At 38.7% G+C, this 14,193-nt stretch overlaps 1 protein-coding gene across 1 annotated transcript in view; it reads left to right on the top strand.

Annotated features, from left to right (window-relative positions):
* Nucleotides 1-14,193, top strand: part of ADAM18 (ADAM metallopeptidase domain 18) — a 171,485-nt gene that overhangs the window by 46,846 nt on the left and 110,446 nt on the right. The window contains exons 3-5 of the mRNA XM_049865504.1: nucleotides 1,860-1,958; nucleotides 2,343-2,419; nucleotides 12,040-12,095. Of these exons, the coding sequence (XP_049721461.1) occupies nucleotides 1,860-1,958; nucleotides 2,343-2,419; nucleotides 12,040-12,095 (232 nt within the window). The remainder of the gene's footprint in view (nucleotides 1-1,859; nucleotides 1,959-2,342; nucleotides 2,420-12,039; nucleotides 12,096-14,193) is intronic.

Raw genomic sequence — 14,193 nt, 5'->3', positions numbered from 1 at the left:
ATAAGTATTTCTTCTGAATGGAAACTTTACACCACCACTCTCTTGCCTGTTCAGTTATCCCTTCACAGTAACTGCTGAACCTTTGTAACAAAGATACAAAGAATGCAAAACCAAAAATAGGTAGAAATTTCTTTCTCATGTGACAGTCTGACCAGTGCAATCTTTCAAGGCAGTTCTACTCCATGATGACACTGTGAGAATGGGCAAAAAGAGGAAATCTGGGGCAAGAAATTTCCTTTTAAGCAAGAAAAGAGGAGTTTGTGTACACACACACACACATACACAGACACGTTTGGCATCTCTCAGATTTCTTAAGGTTCTTTAGTCAAAAGGAAAACTTGCTATATATTCTCTATTACTTACTTGGCGTATTTGCTTGAATTTGCCTTTTATACCTCAGATTCACCTGACTAAAACTAAACTTGCCATCTCCCTCCCAATCCAAATGTGTAGTTACTTTTATTTCCCCAACTGTCACTGGATTTACCCAATTTGGCAGTGACTTCTTAATCCAAATTGACTTCTGTGACTGGGTTCTCATTCCCAGCTAGTTGTTCTATTTCACACACAATATGCATCCAATTGCAAAGGGATTCTACCATGGCTTTCATTCATCCTTATTGCCATTACCTTATTTTGGGCCAACACGATCATTAAAAAAAAATGTCATTGAGTGCTTTCCAGCTCATAGCTATCCCATAGGTGTCAGAGTAGATCATTGGCCTGCCTTGTTTTGATAATTTTTCAGAAGTGTTTTTCTAATTGTACCACTATGTAGCAGGTTCAAGTTTTAGACTTACCCAGAGTTTATTTTTGCAACTTCGGACACTTTCACCCTTGTAGTAGAGTGTACAGGGGTTCAGGAAGCCTTGGGTGAGAGGTGTGATAGATGAGTGAGATTTTGGACATGTGCAGTTTGAAATATTTGCCATGAAGTTGGAGGAGGCATTCATAGACTCCTACTACGGCGGTATCTGGTTTTCCTGCCTTCATTTCTCTTATTGCCTTTCCCATCTCTACAGCTTCTCACTGAGACCTTACAATAAATGATAACAAAACATACTTAGGTTGCAATTTAAAGCATCCCTTTCCCTTTCCTCAACTGACTATAATCTAGTATTGTAGGAATAGTATTGTAAAAGAGTTTAAGAAAAGTGTTTTTTGATTCCAGGCTCAAGCTTAATTTTCAGATTTTTCCTTATTTTCAAAGATAATTATTAAGCCATCAGTGGCATGATTTAAATTCAAAGTTCTTAGTAATAACAGTTAACGTTTCTGTTTTTCTCCACTACTGGAAATAAAAGATAAAAAAAATTCTGACGTGGAGAAAGGATATTACCAAGAACCACACTAGATATGAGCCTAACAAAGACAAATCATGTTATTTGCCTCAATGTCACTACTGAAGGGTTTAAAAAATTTAAACCTTGTCACAATAAAGAAGTTTTGTGCAAGTGTGCATGCTTGTGTCTGGACTTTCCTCTCCCTGCCCTGTGGAAGCCGCCCGGTCATTCTACCACCCCAAGATTGAGAGGACCAAGGCTGAAAGTAACAACAGGCCTCACCACCAGGGCCCAGGGCAGCAACCCGAACTCCCCTGTAGTCACGGGTAGCCCGCGAGCCTCAGAGGTGCCCCAACGGCCTTTATCAGTGGCCGTGCTCCCTGCGGTCTGCCTGAGTCATGTTCTTTCTCCTTGTTCTGATTGCCGAGCTTGGAAGGATACACGCCAGCCTTGGTGGGTCCACGGAGACCTCACTTTCCTTCCCCTTTTGCCTCAGAGGAGGGCAGGGATCTTCCAGGAGAACAGTTTCCTGAAGCCCTGAGATTCCCTATGCCCCCCTTCCTTGAACCCCTGCAGGCGTCTTCATCCATGCCCCTACCCAGGACAAGCCAGGTGAACCCAGGGTACTAGCAGATGAGTCCGCTGTCAGCGTCAGAGCCCAGGGTTGGATTGGCGGTAGAGATCCGAACACGTCCCCCTGGGCCATACCAGTCCACGGCTAGAGGATTTAGATGCGTGTGTACTGAGGAGCTCAACTGACTCCTGAGCTCTTGAGGAAAACCCGAGGTGGTTCCGAAAACAAACACAATGGTCCTGTAGAAATGTAATACCGTTTTTTTTTTAAATTTAATCTTAGCTATTTCAGATGTACCATTGAAAATGGGTGGACCAGAAAGGAAAGGTGGACACATATAAATAAGTTTATTTATAGTTTTAAGAGATTTTGATAAGAGCAGGACCCCACCCATGGACTGGGGATTATGAATCCACTCTTGACAGAGGTAGTTTTTTCATGCAAAACAAAAACAAAGAAAAATCCCAAACATTTTCCTCTTGTAGATTCTGAAGAAATAATCTTGCACGTCACAGTTCCACGGAAGATAAGGTCAAAAGAGAGTGAAAATTCAGGGATACAGGTAATTGACCAAGAATTTTTTTTTAAATAATTTAAAATGTTAAGGCTGATTTATTTCTAAAGATTTACCTTTCTTTTTATTGTCAGATCATGCTAATTTGTTCACTTGCAAAGCAAGATATTTTGATTGTATATTTTGATCCTTTCCCACATCTTGATTTTTTTTCCCTCCTTTTCCTCTCCCCTTCATCTCCATGTTCTTGTACATACTTGTTCACAATTTTCAAGAAATAAATACATTTAAGGAATCATACTGGTAGGAAAAAAAAATCAATATGAAGTAAGTGTGACAGTGTTCCAGACAGAATGTTAAAAAAATTCATTAGGGTTCACTAAATGACAGAGAAATTGGCCTTGAGTAAAATGTAGACCTTCAAGGTGTGACTCAGAAGTATCAGACTTAGTAGAAGTAATTGACCAAAGTGAGAAGTGAAGACTAGAAAAGAAAATTATAAAAATATCACATTGGTCTGATTATGTAGAAAAATATCACAGCAAAATAATTATGAACTGGAGAAAGAAGTTGAAAATAATTCATACTCACTATATGCTAACCAGAAGGTGAGCAGTTCGAATCCACCAGGCGCTCCAAGGCAGTAACCTTTATGGAAGCAGACTGCAACATCTCTCTCCCTTAGAGCAGCTGGTGGGTTTGAACCCCAAACCTTTAGGTTAGCAGCCCAGCACTTAACCTCTGAGCCACCAGGGCTTCTTTTTCTTAGTGTAGACTTCTCTTTATACCTCTTGTTCTCTTCCTTTAATCTCTTAACCCTTATTACTCAAGATCTTTTTTTTTTTAAACATACGCAGAGTTTCTTTTTAATAGGCTTATGGGCAGTAATGTCAATCATGATAATCACATTCCAGTAAAGCAATGAGTGGCACAGTGGTTAAGAGCTCAGCTGCTAACCAAAAGGTTGGCAGTTTGACCCTACCAGCCACTCCTTGGAAACCCTAAGGGGCAGCTCTACTCTGTCCTAGAGGATCGCTGTGAGTCAGAATCGACTCAGTGGCAACAGAATTGTTTTTTTCTTTCCCTCTTTTTTTTTTTTTTTGTATGTAGGAAGTTTCAAATGCCAACTTTCTACGTATATCTGTGGAAGCATAGTGCTGTTATCGGTATGACACTAGGAAGCAACTTCTCACTGAGTAGAGCTGACGTCAATTGGAGTGAGTTTGTTTTCCCTTGTCAATGGCTTCCTGCCAAAGACCATTGTGAAAAAAAAAAAAAATTTTTTTTTTTTAATTGACTAAGTTGGGTTTATTATTCATTGCAGGCAGGGAGAACACATACCACAAGGCACCACAGGACATCTCGCTAAGTGGGCAGTAGAAAAGACTTATTACATAAGATACGGGCTTGTGCTAAGGAATTTTAAGCAGGTTTTTAGCAAAGAGGCCTTTGCCCTGGTTTGGATTTCGTCAGGAAATAGAGATGATTCTGTGCGTGTGTATCATAATAAATCTTACGTAAGAGAAAGGAAAACTAGACAAATACTAAAGCTGTATTTGGTAAATAAGCAGCAGCCACTCTTATTAACCTGAGAAGGGAGATATTTGGTTATTTTTCAGGATCAGAAAAGGCTTATATTTTGTCTGTGTTCAGAAATGACTATGAAGTGGCCTGATTTTTGTGTTAATCCCTAATTGTCACACAGTGGCCCTTTGTGATGCTTAAGTTCTGTGAGGGCTTTTACATTCAACAGGAGAACCCCAAGGCCTAGCTGATAGTACCAAACCAACTTCTCCATGTCTGGGGCTGGTGTACTCATTTTCATCTCTTATGTGATTCACTGATACGAAATCGTATTAGAGTCTAATCAAGTCTACACCCTGCAGCAAGTGGTTGCAACCATAAATGCCTGCAGGTGACAAGTGGAATATACATATTATTATTTTTTTGATGTTGTTGAGATGTTTCAACAAACAGATGAAAGGCTGGAAGAGCTCGCTTGCCTGTGCCAAGAATTTGGAAGACAGCTACCTAGCCAACCGACTGGAAGAGGTCCATATGCATGCCCATTCCAAAGAAAGTTGACCCAACAGAATGTGGAAAGTATCAAGCAATATCATGAATATCACATGCAAGTAAAATTTTTGCTGAAGATAATTCAAAACTGGTTGCAGCAGTACGTGGACACAGAACTGCCAGAAATTCAAGCTGGATCTAGAAGATATGGAACGAGGGATATCATTGCTGATGTCAGATGGATCTTGGCTGAAAGCACCTAACAACAAAAACATATATATGGGGGCAAGTCACAAAGTATTGCTATTACAGTTCCTGTGCATACATGCATGAGTTTATTCCAAACAAACGTGTTTAAACATATCTCTGTGATCAGTGGATGGTTGCAGACAAGTTCTCTCGGTAATACACTTGTCTTAGTCTCGTTAGGGTGTCTTCACAAAAAAAGGATACTTTTTGTGCCATGGGGGGAAAAAATCAATTTTGAGGTCAAAGCTAATACCAAATTTTTAACAAAACTGAAGTGGACATCTTCCCAAATCATTGAAGTTTTGCAACAAGTTTATGGGAATGTTGCCCCACATAAAACAACAGTTTTTAGATGGATCAGGCATTTTAAGGAGGGCAGGAAGACCTCAGGGATGAGCGAAGATTGCTCAGAAGGTTATGATGACTGTTTGGGGGAATTACCAGGGGTTAATCTTGATAGATTTTCTTAAGGACACAGGAGGATCACGGGGACTTATTTTAAGAAAACTGAAAACTGCATTGGTGAGAAAGAGGTCAGGAAAGTTACACCAAGGAATTTTTTTTTCCGTCATGACAATGTACTTGCTCGTTCTTCGAGGGTAGCAAAGGCTGTCCTATGAGAATTTCATTTGGAAACTTTACCGCGTCCACCCTACAACACTCATCTTGCCCCGCCAGACATCTTTTTGTTCTCCAAACTGAAAGATCATTTAAAGGAATACGGTATGAGTTCCTAGAAGGTGCCAAAATGGCCGTTTAGATGTAGTGTAAATCAAAGAGTGCAGAATTCTTAGGGGAAGAGTTAGAGAGATGGAAACATCACCTTCAGAAGCGTATGGACCTAGATGGAGGATGTGTTGAGAAACAAGGGCTTCACATTTTGATATTTTTGTGTAATAAAGGTTTCTGTGATTTTGTAGCAATACTTTTTGACTTACCCTCATGTATATGGAGCCCTGGTGGTGCAGTGGTTAAGAGCTACAGCTGCTAACCAAAAGGTCAGCAGTTCGAATCTACCAGCTGCTCCTTGGAAACCCTATGAAGCAGTTCTACTCTGTCTTATATGGTCACTATACACACACACACACACACACACACACAAATATTGTTGTTAGGTGCCCTCAAGTCAGTTACCACTCTCAGTGACCCCAGGCACAACAGAAAGAAACACTGCACAGCCCTGCACCATCCTCACAATCTTCGCTATGCTTGAGCCCATTGTTGAAGTTACTCTATCAATTCATCTTGTTGAGGGTCTTTTTTTTTTTTTCACTGACCCTTTACCAAGCATGATGTCCTTCTCCAGGGACTGGTCCCTCCTGATAAAATGTCCAAAGTACATGAGAGAAGTCTTGCCAGCCCTGATTCTAAGGAGCATTATGGCTATACTTCTTCCAAGACAGATTTGTCCATTCTTCTGGCCGTCCATGCTATATACAGTATTCTTCACCAGCACCATAATTCAAAGGCATCAATACTTCTTTGGTCTTCTACATTCATTGTTTAGCTTTCACAGGCCTGTGAGGTGATTGAAAGTACCATTGCTCGGGTCAGGCGCTCCTTAGTTCTCAAAGTGACATCTTTGCTTTTTAACACTTTAAAGAGGTCTCTTACAGGAGATTTGCTCAATGCAACGCATCATTTGATATCTGGACTCTTACTTCCATGGCACTGATTATGGATCTAAGTAAAATGAAATCTTTGACAAGTTCAATCTTTTCTCCATTTATCACGATGTTGCTTACTGGTCCAGTTGTGAGTATTTTTGTATTCTTTGTGTTGAAGCATAATCCATACTGAAGGCTGTAGTCTTTGATCTTCAGCAAGTGCTTCAAGTCCTCTTCCCTTTCAGCAAGCGAAGGTGTGTCGTCTGCATATCACAGGTTGTTAATGACTATTCCTCCAATACTGATGCCCTGTTCTTTTTCATGTAGTCCAGCTTCTTGGATTATGTGCTCAGTGTACAGATTGAATAACTATGGTGAAAGGATAAAACCCTGATGCACACCTTTCCTGATTTTAAACAACACCATATCCCCTTGCTCTGTTCGAAACTACCTCTTGGTCTGTGTACATGTTCCTCATGAGGACAACTTAGTGTTCTAGAATTTCCATTCTTTGCAGTGTTATCCATAATTTGTCATGATCCACACAGTCAAATGCCTTTGCACAATCAATAAAACACTAGTAAACATCTTTCTGATATTCTCTACTTTTAGCCAGTATCCATCAGACGTCAGCAACGATATGCCTTGTTCCACATCCTCTTCTGAATCCACCTTGAGTTTCTGAGAGTTCCCTGTCAATGTACTGCTTCAACCATTTTTTAATTATCTTCAGCAAAATTTTATTTGTGTGTGATATTAATGATATTGTTTGATAATTTCTGCATTCTGTTGGATCACCATTCTTTGGAATGGGCACAAATAAGGAACTCTTCCAATTGGTTGGCCAGGTATCAGTCTTCCAAGTTTTTTGGCCAAATGAATGAGTGCCTCCAGAATTGCATATATTTGTTGAAACATCTCAGTTGATATTCCATCAATTCCTAGAACTTTATTTTCACATTCAATGCAGCTTAGGCTTCTCCCTTCTATAATACCATTGATTCTTGGTCATATACTACCTCCAGAAATGGTTGAACATTGACCAATTCTTTTTGATATAGTGACGCTCTGTATTCCTTCCATCTTCCTTTGAAACTTCCTGCATCGTTTAATATTTTGCCCATAGAATCCTTCAATATTGCAGCTTGAGGCTTGATTTTTTTCTTCAGTTCTTTCAGCTTGAGAAATGCCTAGCATTATCTCTTTTGATTTGCTAACTCCAGGTCTTCGCACATTTCATTCTAATACTTAAATTTGTCTTCTCAAGTTGCCCATTGAAATCTTTTGTTCAGTCTTTTACTCGTTTCTTCCATTTGCTTTATCTCCTCTACATGTAAGAGCTTTCCCTTTTCCTTTATTGTTATACGTCTCCAATCTGATTTCACAGGTATTATCATGGAAACCCTGGTGGAGTAGTGATTCCCTGGTGGAGTAGTGATTAAGTGCTATGACTGCTAACCAAAAAGTCGGCATTTCGAATTCACCAGGCACTCCTTGGAAGTTCTATGGGACATTTCTACTCTGTCCTATAGGGTTGCTCTGAGTCAGAATCGACTCGATGGCAGGTTTTGTTTTTTTTTTCCAGGTAGATCATGGAAAGCCTGGTGGCATAATGGTTGAGACCTACAGCTGCTAACCATAAAAGGTTGGCAGTTCGAATCTACCAGGTGCTCCTTGGAAACAATATGGGGAAGTTCTACTCTGTCCTATAGGGTCGCTATGAGTCAGAATCCACTGGAAGGCGAGGGATTTGGTTTGGTTTAGGTAGATCATAATATCGTTTCACATTGCATGTGCATTTTGCTTTGGAGGTGTATCTCCAACCCTCTTTCCCATTTTTACTCCGAATGTTTCAAGTGTCTGAAAGCAGATTGAGAATCCTCTCTTTTGTTTACAGCTATACAATTTAATGGGTCTCTTTTATTTAATGCAGTTTGGAATCAATATGGGCTACCCCTCTTTTTTTTTTTTTTTCCCTCCAACTTGCCTGGAGTGTGGATGAGGTGAAAGCGGCTTTTCTGTTTCAGTCCCAAGATTTCCCTGTTCCACTGTCTGTTTTCTTACTGACATGAGGTCTCCGATCCAGTGGGTGAAAATCTAAACATTACTGCTGCTGTCTTGCTCTTAGAGAGCTCAGCCTATTAATTGCATTTTGCGGTTGCCTGTCTGCCTTTCTTTGGGAGACTCCAACTCCTCTGAAATGTAGGTTGGGACTGGCTGCTTTCCTGCTGATACAAAGTCTCTGACACAGCAGATCAACAACAAATGCTAAGCCTTGCTGCCACCCTGCCCCCTTCTTAGGGAGCTCAGCCCACTAATTGCATTTTGCTGTTCTTTTTTTTTTTTTTGTCCACCTCTCTTCGGAGGCTGCCTCTCATTCCAGAGACTTGGCTTCATCACAGTAGGGTTTGGGCCAGCCAGTTTCCTGGGTGCCAGAGAAAAGAAAAGAAAACAGAGCTTTCTGCCTTCTAGTGTGCCTATTCTTCCTTCAGATCACAGCTTATTACTTTTAGTTTTGGGCTGGATTCAGAGTTTTACATTTGTTTCTGTCTTCTTGTTATTGCTATTTTACTGTTTTGTTCTATAGTTGTTACAGGGGAGTTGGGATGTGTCTCTGGTCATGTTACCCTCTTGGTATAAACTAAATTATTTCAATCTGTTACAGCTTGTTTTATATTCCAGGATGTGGTCTATTTGGGGATATTTTTCTGAGGGCACTTGGAAAGAAAGTGTATTTTTATGAAGTATGGGATAGTCTATATATGTTGATTAGATCCTACTGGCTGACTGTGCTGTTAATAAGTCCAACTTATTAAATTTTTTATGAATTGTGCTTTTGCTGTCATATCCAAAAACTCATCACCAATCCCAAAGTTCATGCAAGTTTTCTGTTTCAGTCCAGAGGTTTTCCGTTTTAGTCTGGAGGTTTTGCCTTTTCATTTAGATCTGTGGGATCCCTTGAGTTAATGTTTGTGTAAGATGTGAGGTCTGTGTTGATTTGTTGTTTTTGTGTGTTTTTTGCATATGCATCCAATTTTTCCAGCAGTACTCCTTGAAAAAACTATCTTTCTTCATCGAATTTTCTTCGTACCTTTCAAAAAAAAAAATCGGTTGATTATATTTATATGGGTTTATTTCTAAGCTATTTTTTTTCTGTCCCATTAATCAATGTCTTTTTTTTTTTTTTTTTTTTTGCTATTTTTGTCTTCTTTATGGTTGCTTTATAGAAAACCTTAAAATTGAGTAATGTGATTCCTCCAAATTTGTTGTCCTTTCACAGAATTTTGAAGGCTAATCTAGTGTTGCAGGGCCAGGCTTCCCACCTTGGGACTAAGCCCTGCCTAGACTCTTGCCTTCTACTGACCAAGATTGACCAGGAGAGGCTCAGAGGTTCCACACAAAGATTGATTAGCGACATAAAGAGAGTAAAGGCTTGCAAGCAGGGAACAGAGAGGGACCAAGCAACGCTAGCCTCTGTTCCCCTGAACAAAGGTTGTTCTGGGGCTTATATGGGTTTGGCACCGGTAATAAAGTAATGAATATTCGGTAGGTTTCTTTCATGGGGCGGGTAATTCTCACAATGGCGGTGCATACTAAATTAAGCTGCATGAGATCTGGAATCCAAGATGGAACCTGTAGCACAGGCTCCTGGGATTGGGTGGCTGGACTTATTATGGGGTGTTATGCTTGTGCAGTCCCCCTGCCTGGCCGGTTAGATTCCTGTCATGGGTACTTGCATCAGGTGGAAGTCATCCATTGGTCATCTTGCAGATACCTGCGCATGCTCCAGGGAACAGATCCAGCCGGTCCTTCTGAATAACACCTTGAAAGGGAGTACATTGTTCCTGCCTTATCGAACATTCCAGGATAGGGGTTTTATGTCATTAGCCAAGTGCATAGTATTGAAGTTGCAAGTTGCAGGTGTTGCAGGACTCCTTGCCTAGGGGCTGGTTCCCTGTTTCTTCCCTATCTCACTAGGTCCTTTGATATTGTTTTCTATTGTTTTTTAATGTTCTTAGATCATTTATGGTAAGCATGTAAAATGAGAATGTCTTCATTTCTAGGCAAACTTAGAATAATATTTTTTGTTGCTTCCTGTTTATTATTTTTATTCAGCTTATTTAAATTCTTATTAACTGATGTCAGAAGTTCTGAAAATGCCGCTATGTTTCTAATTTATTCTTGGAAATGTTCCATTTTTTAAGTCACTTTGAATTTTATTGTGAAAATTAGCTTTGATCTTCAACCTCACTATTTCACTAATTCATGCTTCATAAATCAGGAGAATAATATGCTTAAAAACAAACAACCACATTTTCATTTCTTCTGTGTATAGTTGGTTCAGTTTCATAATTGTCTGTTCTTTTCAATAAGAACTGTCTGCTACCCTTTACATGTTATCAGTGTAATATAGGGGTAAAGCCCATGGGTTCCCTGATCAACTGTAATGCTCATCACCTATGTCATCTGGGAGATTTACTTAATTCTGATTTTACAGAATTGAAAATCTGATTGTTGTGAGGTTTAAAAATGTTAAAAAAAAATGTAAAGTGCTTAGGAAAAAGGTGGGGCTGTGCTAAGCACTAATTAAGTGTTATATATTTTTAGAAATTGTACTCTGTGACAGCTAGTCACCGATCCTGGGTATAATATCCACTCTTAGTTCTCTAGGGATATTAAATATACTTATTATAAGTTCTATACTTATTTTATTTATGTACTTATTTTAATGTTCTGTTTTACTCAGACACGTACTGTTTCCTCAGGAATAATTTGTTTCGTTATCTTTCCTTCATGGCGTAGACATTACTCAGAAATTAAATATTTTTATTTTTGTTTGCTATTGTAGTTGAGAATCTCTCAGACTTTACGATTGCTCTGTTTTTGTATTTAGTTTGGGATAATGTATGCGATCCACTGTAGTAGCTTACAGTATTGTCGGGGGCATGACAGGGACAAGATTTACTTCAGATCTGAGTTATTAGCCAGCTGATCTACTTGTACTTTCTGGGTTTTTCCAGCCATAGCAGCATTGCCTTGTTTCTCTCTCCCATGGTCTCAGACCCTGTTCCTCTTTAAAAGCAGAGCTCTCACTGGAAATTGACCTATCTTGAAATGAAATGGTGGATTTGCTGGAATGGACGTCTTTATGCGTATGTTGAGATTGTCCAATTATTCGACCTGTAAGCTTGCACAGAGTCACCTCGTGTTCCTGGATATCACCACCTTAAAATGTTGGGCATTATTTTTACTCATTCCTCAATGTATTAGAACTCTTATATCTGATGCTATGGCATTCCTCACTGGCTTCTTGTCTACTTTCAATTTTTCTGGTCCTTTTTCTTCACTAGTTTTATGTGCTGAGTGTTGCAAAGCAGCTCTAAGTATGTATGGGATTCTATGTATATGTATTTATAAATTTGTTATTGTTTTATTATATCCAATGTGGAATGTAAGCCTACCATCATGTCTTATTCATCTCAACTAGAAAATGTGTATGTTTTCCTAATAGAAGCAAATAATAGTTTTTAGCATGCTAAAACTATTTTTTTTTCCAAAATGTTGTCTTTATTCTGTCCTTTAAAAAAAAATTCCTATACATTAAATTGATCACACTGGTCCTGAATTAATTAGAATAATAATAAATTCTTATTATTTAGAATAATAAATACGTAAGAATATGTTCATGCTTTTTTAATGGACTGAGTGCATTTTTTAAAATTGGATTAAAAAATAATGTTTTACTTACATATTCCTGATTTACTAAATCATCTTTATCGATTTACTTTATTTCAGATGATCTATATCATTACAATGGATGGAAAGCCGTACACTCTGTATCTCAAAAAACAGTAAGATACAGTTTTCCTTTAAAGCTTAGATTTTATGTTTTGAAAGTTTCATACGTGATTTAAATTCAGAAATGCAGTATGATGTAGACAGATTTCATCAATTCATTTTTAATTTAGGATTCGTAAGGTGTTGAATGTGCCATTCATGAGACACTTTCATTTTAATTTTCCAGCTTGTTATTTTGAAATTAAAAAGTAAGCTACATGTTTGTAAACTTCCTATTGAGTATAAGCCATTGATTCCAGGAACTGCAAGTTAGGTATTTGGTACATATGATGTGAAATCAAACATAGCTATGCATGAAGTTGTGATTGGTAAGAAATTCAACAGGTGGTAGGCAGTGTTGCAATCGTCAATCATAAATTAGTTTTAGAGTGCTCTTATTTCTCAAATAAGATCTCTCATGCCCAATTTGGAAACCCTGGTGGTGTAGTGGCTAAGAGCTATGGCTGCTAACCAAAAGGTCGGCAGTTCGAATTCACCAGGCGTCCCTTGGAAACTCTATGGGGCAGTTCTACTCTGTCCTATAGGGATGCTATGAGTCACAATCGACTTGACAGCAACTTTTTTTTTTTTTAAGTGCCCAATTTACGGTTAATCCATATTCCCACCCACAGCCCCAGGCAACAATCTACTTCTGTCTTCAAATTTTTATTTTCTCAACACTTCATACAAATGTAATCAAACTGCCTTTTTTTCTGTCTGCATCTTTGAAAAGACATATTTGTAGCCAACTGCCTAGTCTCACTTAATTCATTACTCTTCTCTCTTAATTCATGATAATTAAGCTCCTCTTTTCCCCTTGACAACTCCACTAAAAGATGTCTTTTGATAAGGTCATCATCAGTGAACTTTGCTTCTAAATGCTCTGGTTACTTATTAGTTTTCATTTTTCTTAACTGATTATCATCTTTTGGCACAACTGATCATTCTCCCTTCTCTAAAATAATTTCTTCATTTGACTTCCAAGATGCCACACACTCCTGGCTTAATTCTTACTATTGTGGTTGCCGCTTCTCAGTCTTATTTCCTAATTCTTTCTCATCCCTCCAATATTTGAAACTTAGAGTATTCTGTGGTACTGTCTTTGGATACTGTATGTTTTTTTCTAAGTACATTCATCACCTGGTTATCTCATCCATCTTGTGGCATAAAATATTGTCTATGTGCTGCTTATGCTAAAATGTATATCTCTGCTTTGTACCTTTCCAGTGAACTCCATAACCATTTGTCTAATTATTTGATACTTCTCCTTGAATGTACTAACTAGAGTTCTCAAAATTAACATGTCCAAAATTAACTTCTGATTATCTCTCCAGTGCCAACTTCATTCCTTCAGTTTCTCAGAACAAAAAGCTTGGAGTTATCCTTGGCATCTTTTATTTTACCTCATACTTAAGGGGTTCTATTTTCAAAATACTGCAGGATAGGACCTCCACCACTACTACTGTTCTAGTTCAAGCCACCGTCATCTCTTGTCTGGATAACTGCAGTAGCCTTCTAACTGGTCTCCCTACTTTTTCTGATTTACCCCTACAGGTTATTCTCAAGACAGCATTCAGCCTAACACTATTAAAATATTGGTCTGGTCTGTCATTTATTTGCTCAAAACCCTTCAACAGCTTTGTGATCCCTTCTTGTATTAATGCCAAACCCCAGTTACTATTGAGTTGACTTTGACTCATGGTGACCCCGTGTGTGTCAGAATAAAACAATGCTCCATAGGGTTTTCACTGCTGATTTTTTGGGAAGTAGATTGCCAGGCGTTTCCTTCAAGGAGCCTGTGGGTATACTTGAACTGCCAACCTTTCAGGTAGCAGCTGAACATGTTAAACATTTGCACTACTGCAAACCATCTCTTCTTTCTTATTTACTTCACTTCAGGCAAATTGCCTCTAGTTATTCCTTGTATACACAAAGCACATTTCTCCCTCAGGGTCTTTCCATTTTCTCCTGCTTCTGCCTGGAATACCTTTTTATACAAATCCATGTAGCTTGTTTTTTGGCTCTTTAATCATCAATTCTGTGAGCCTTACCATGCCATCCTACCTAAATTTTACAACCAACCTCCAGCAAGCCCACCTTATTTATCATCAT

This window comes from Elephas maximus, chromosome 22 (assembly GCF_024166365.1).
Source record: "Elephas maximus indicus isolate mEleMax1 chromosome 22, mEleMax1 primary haplotype, whole genome shotgun sequence".
In the NCBI taxonomy this organism is placed as follows: domain Eukaryota; kingdom Metazoa; phylum Chordata; class Mammalia; order Proboscidea; family Elephantidae; genus Elephas; species Elephas maximus.
This window is presented reverse-complemented; position numbering and strand designations above follow the sequence as displayed.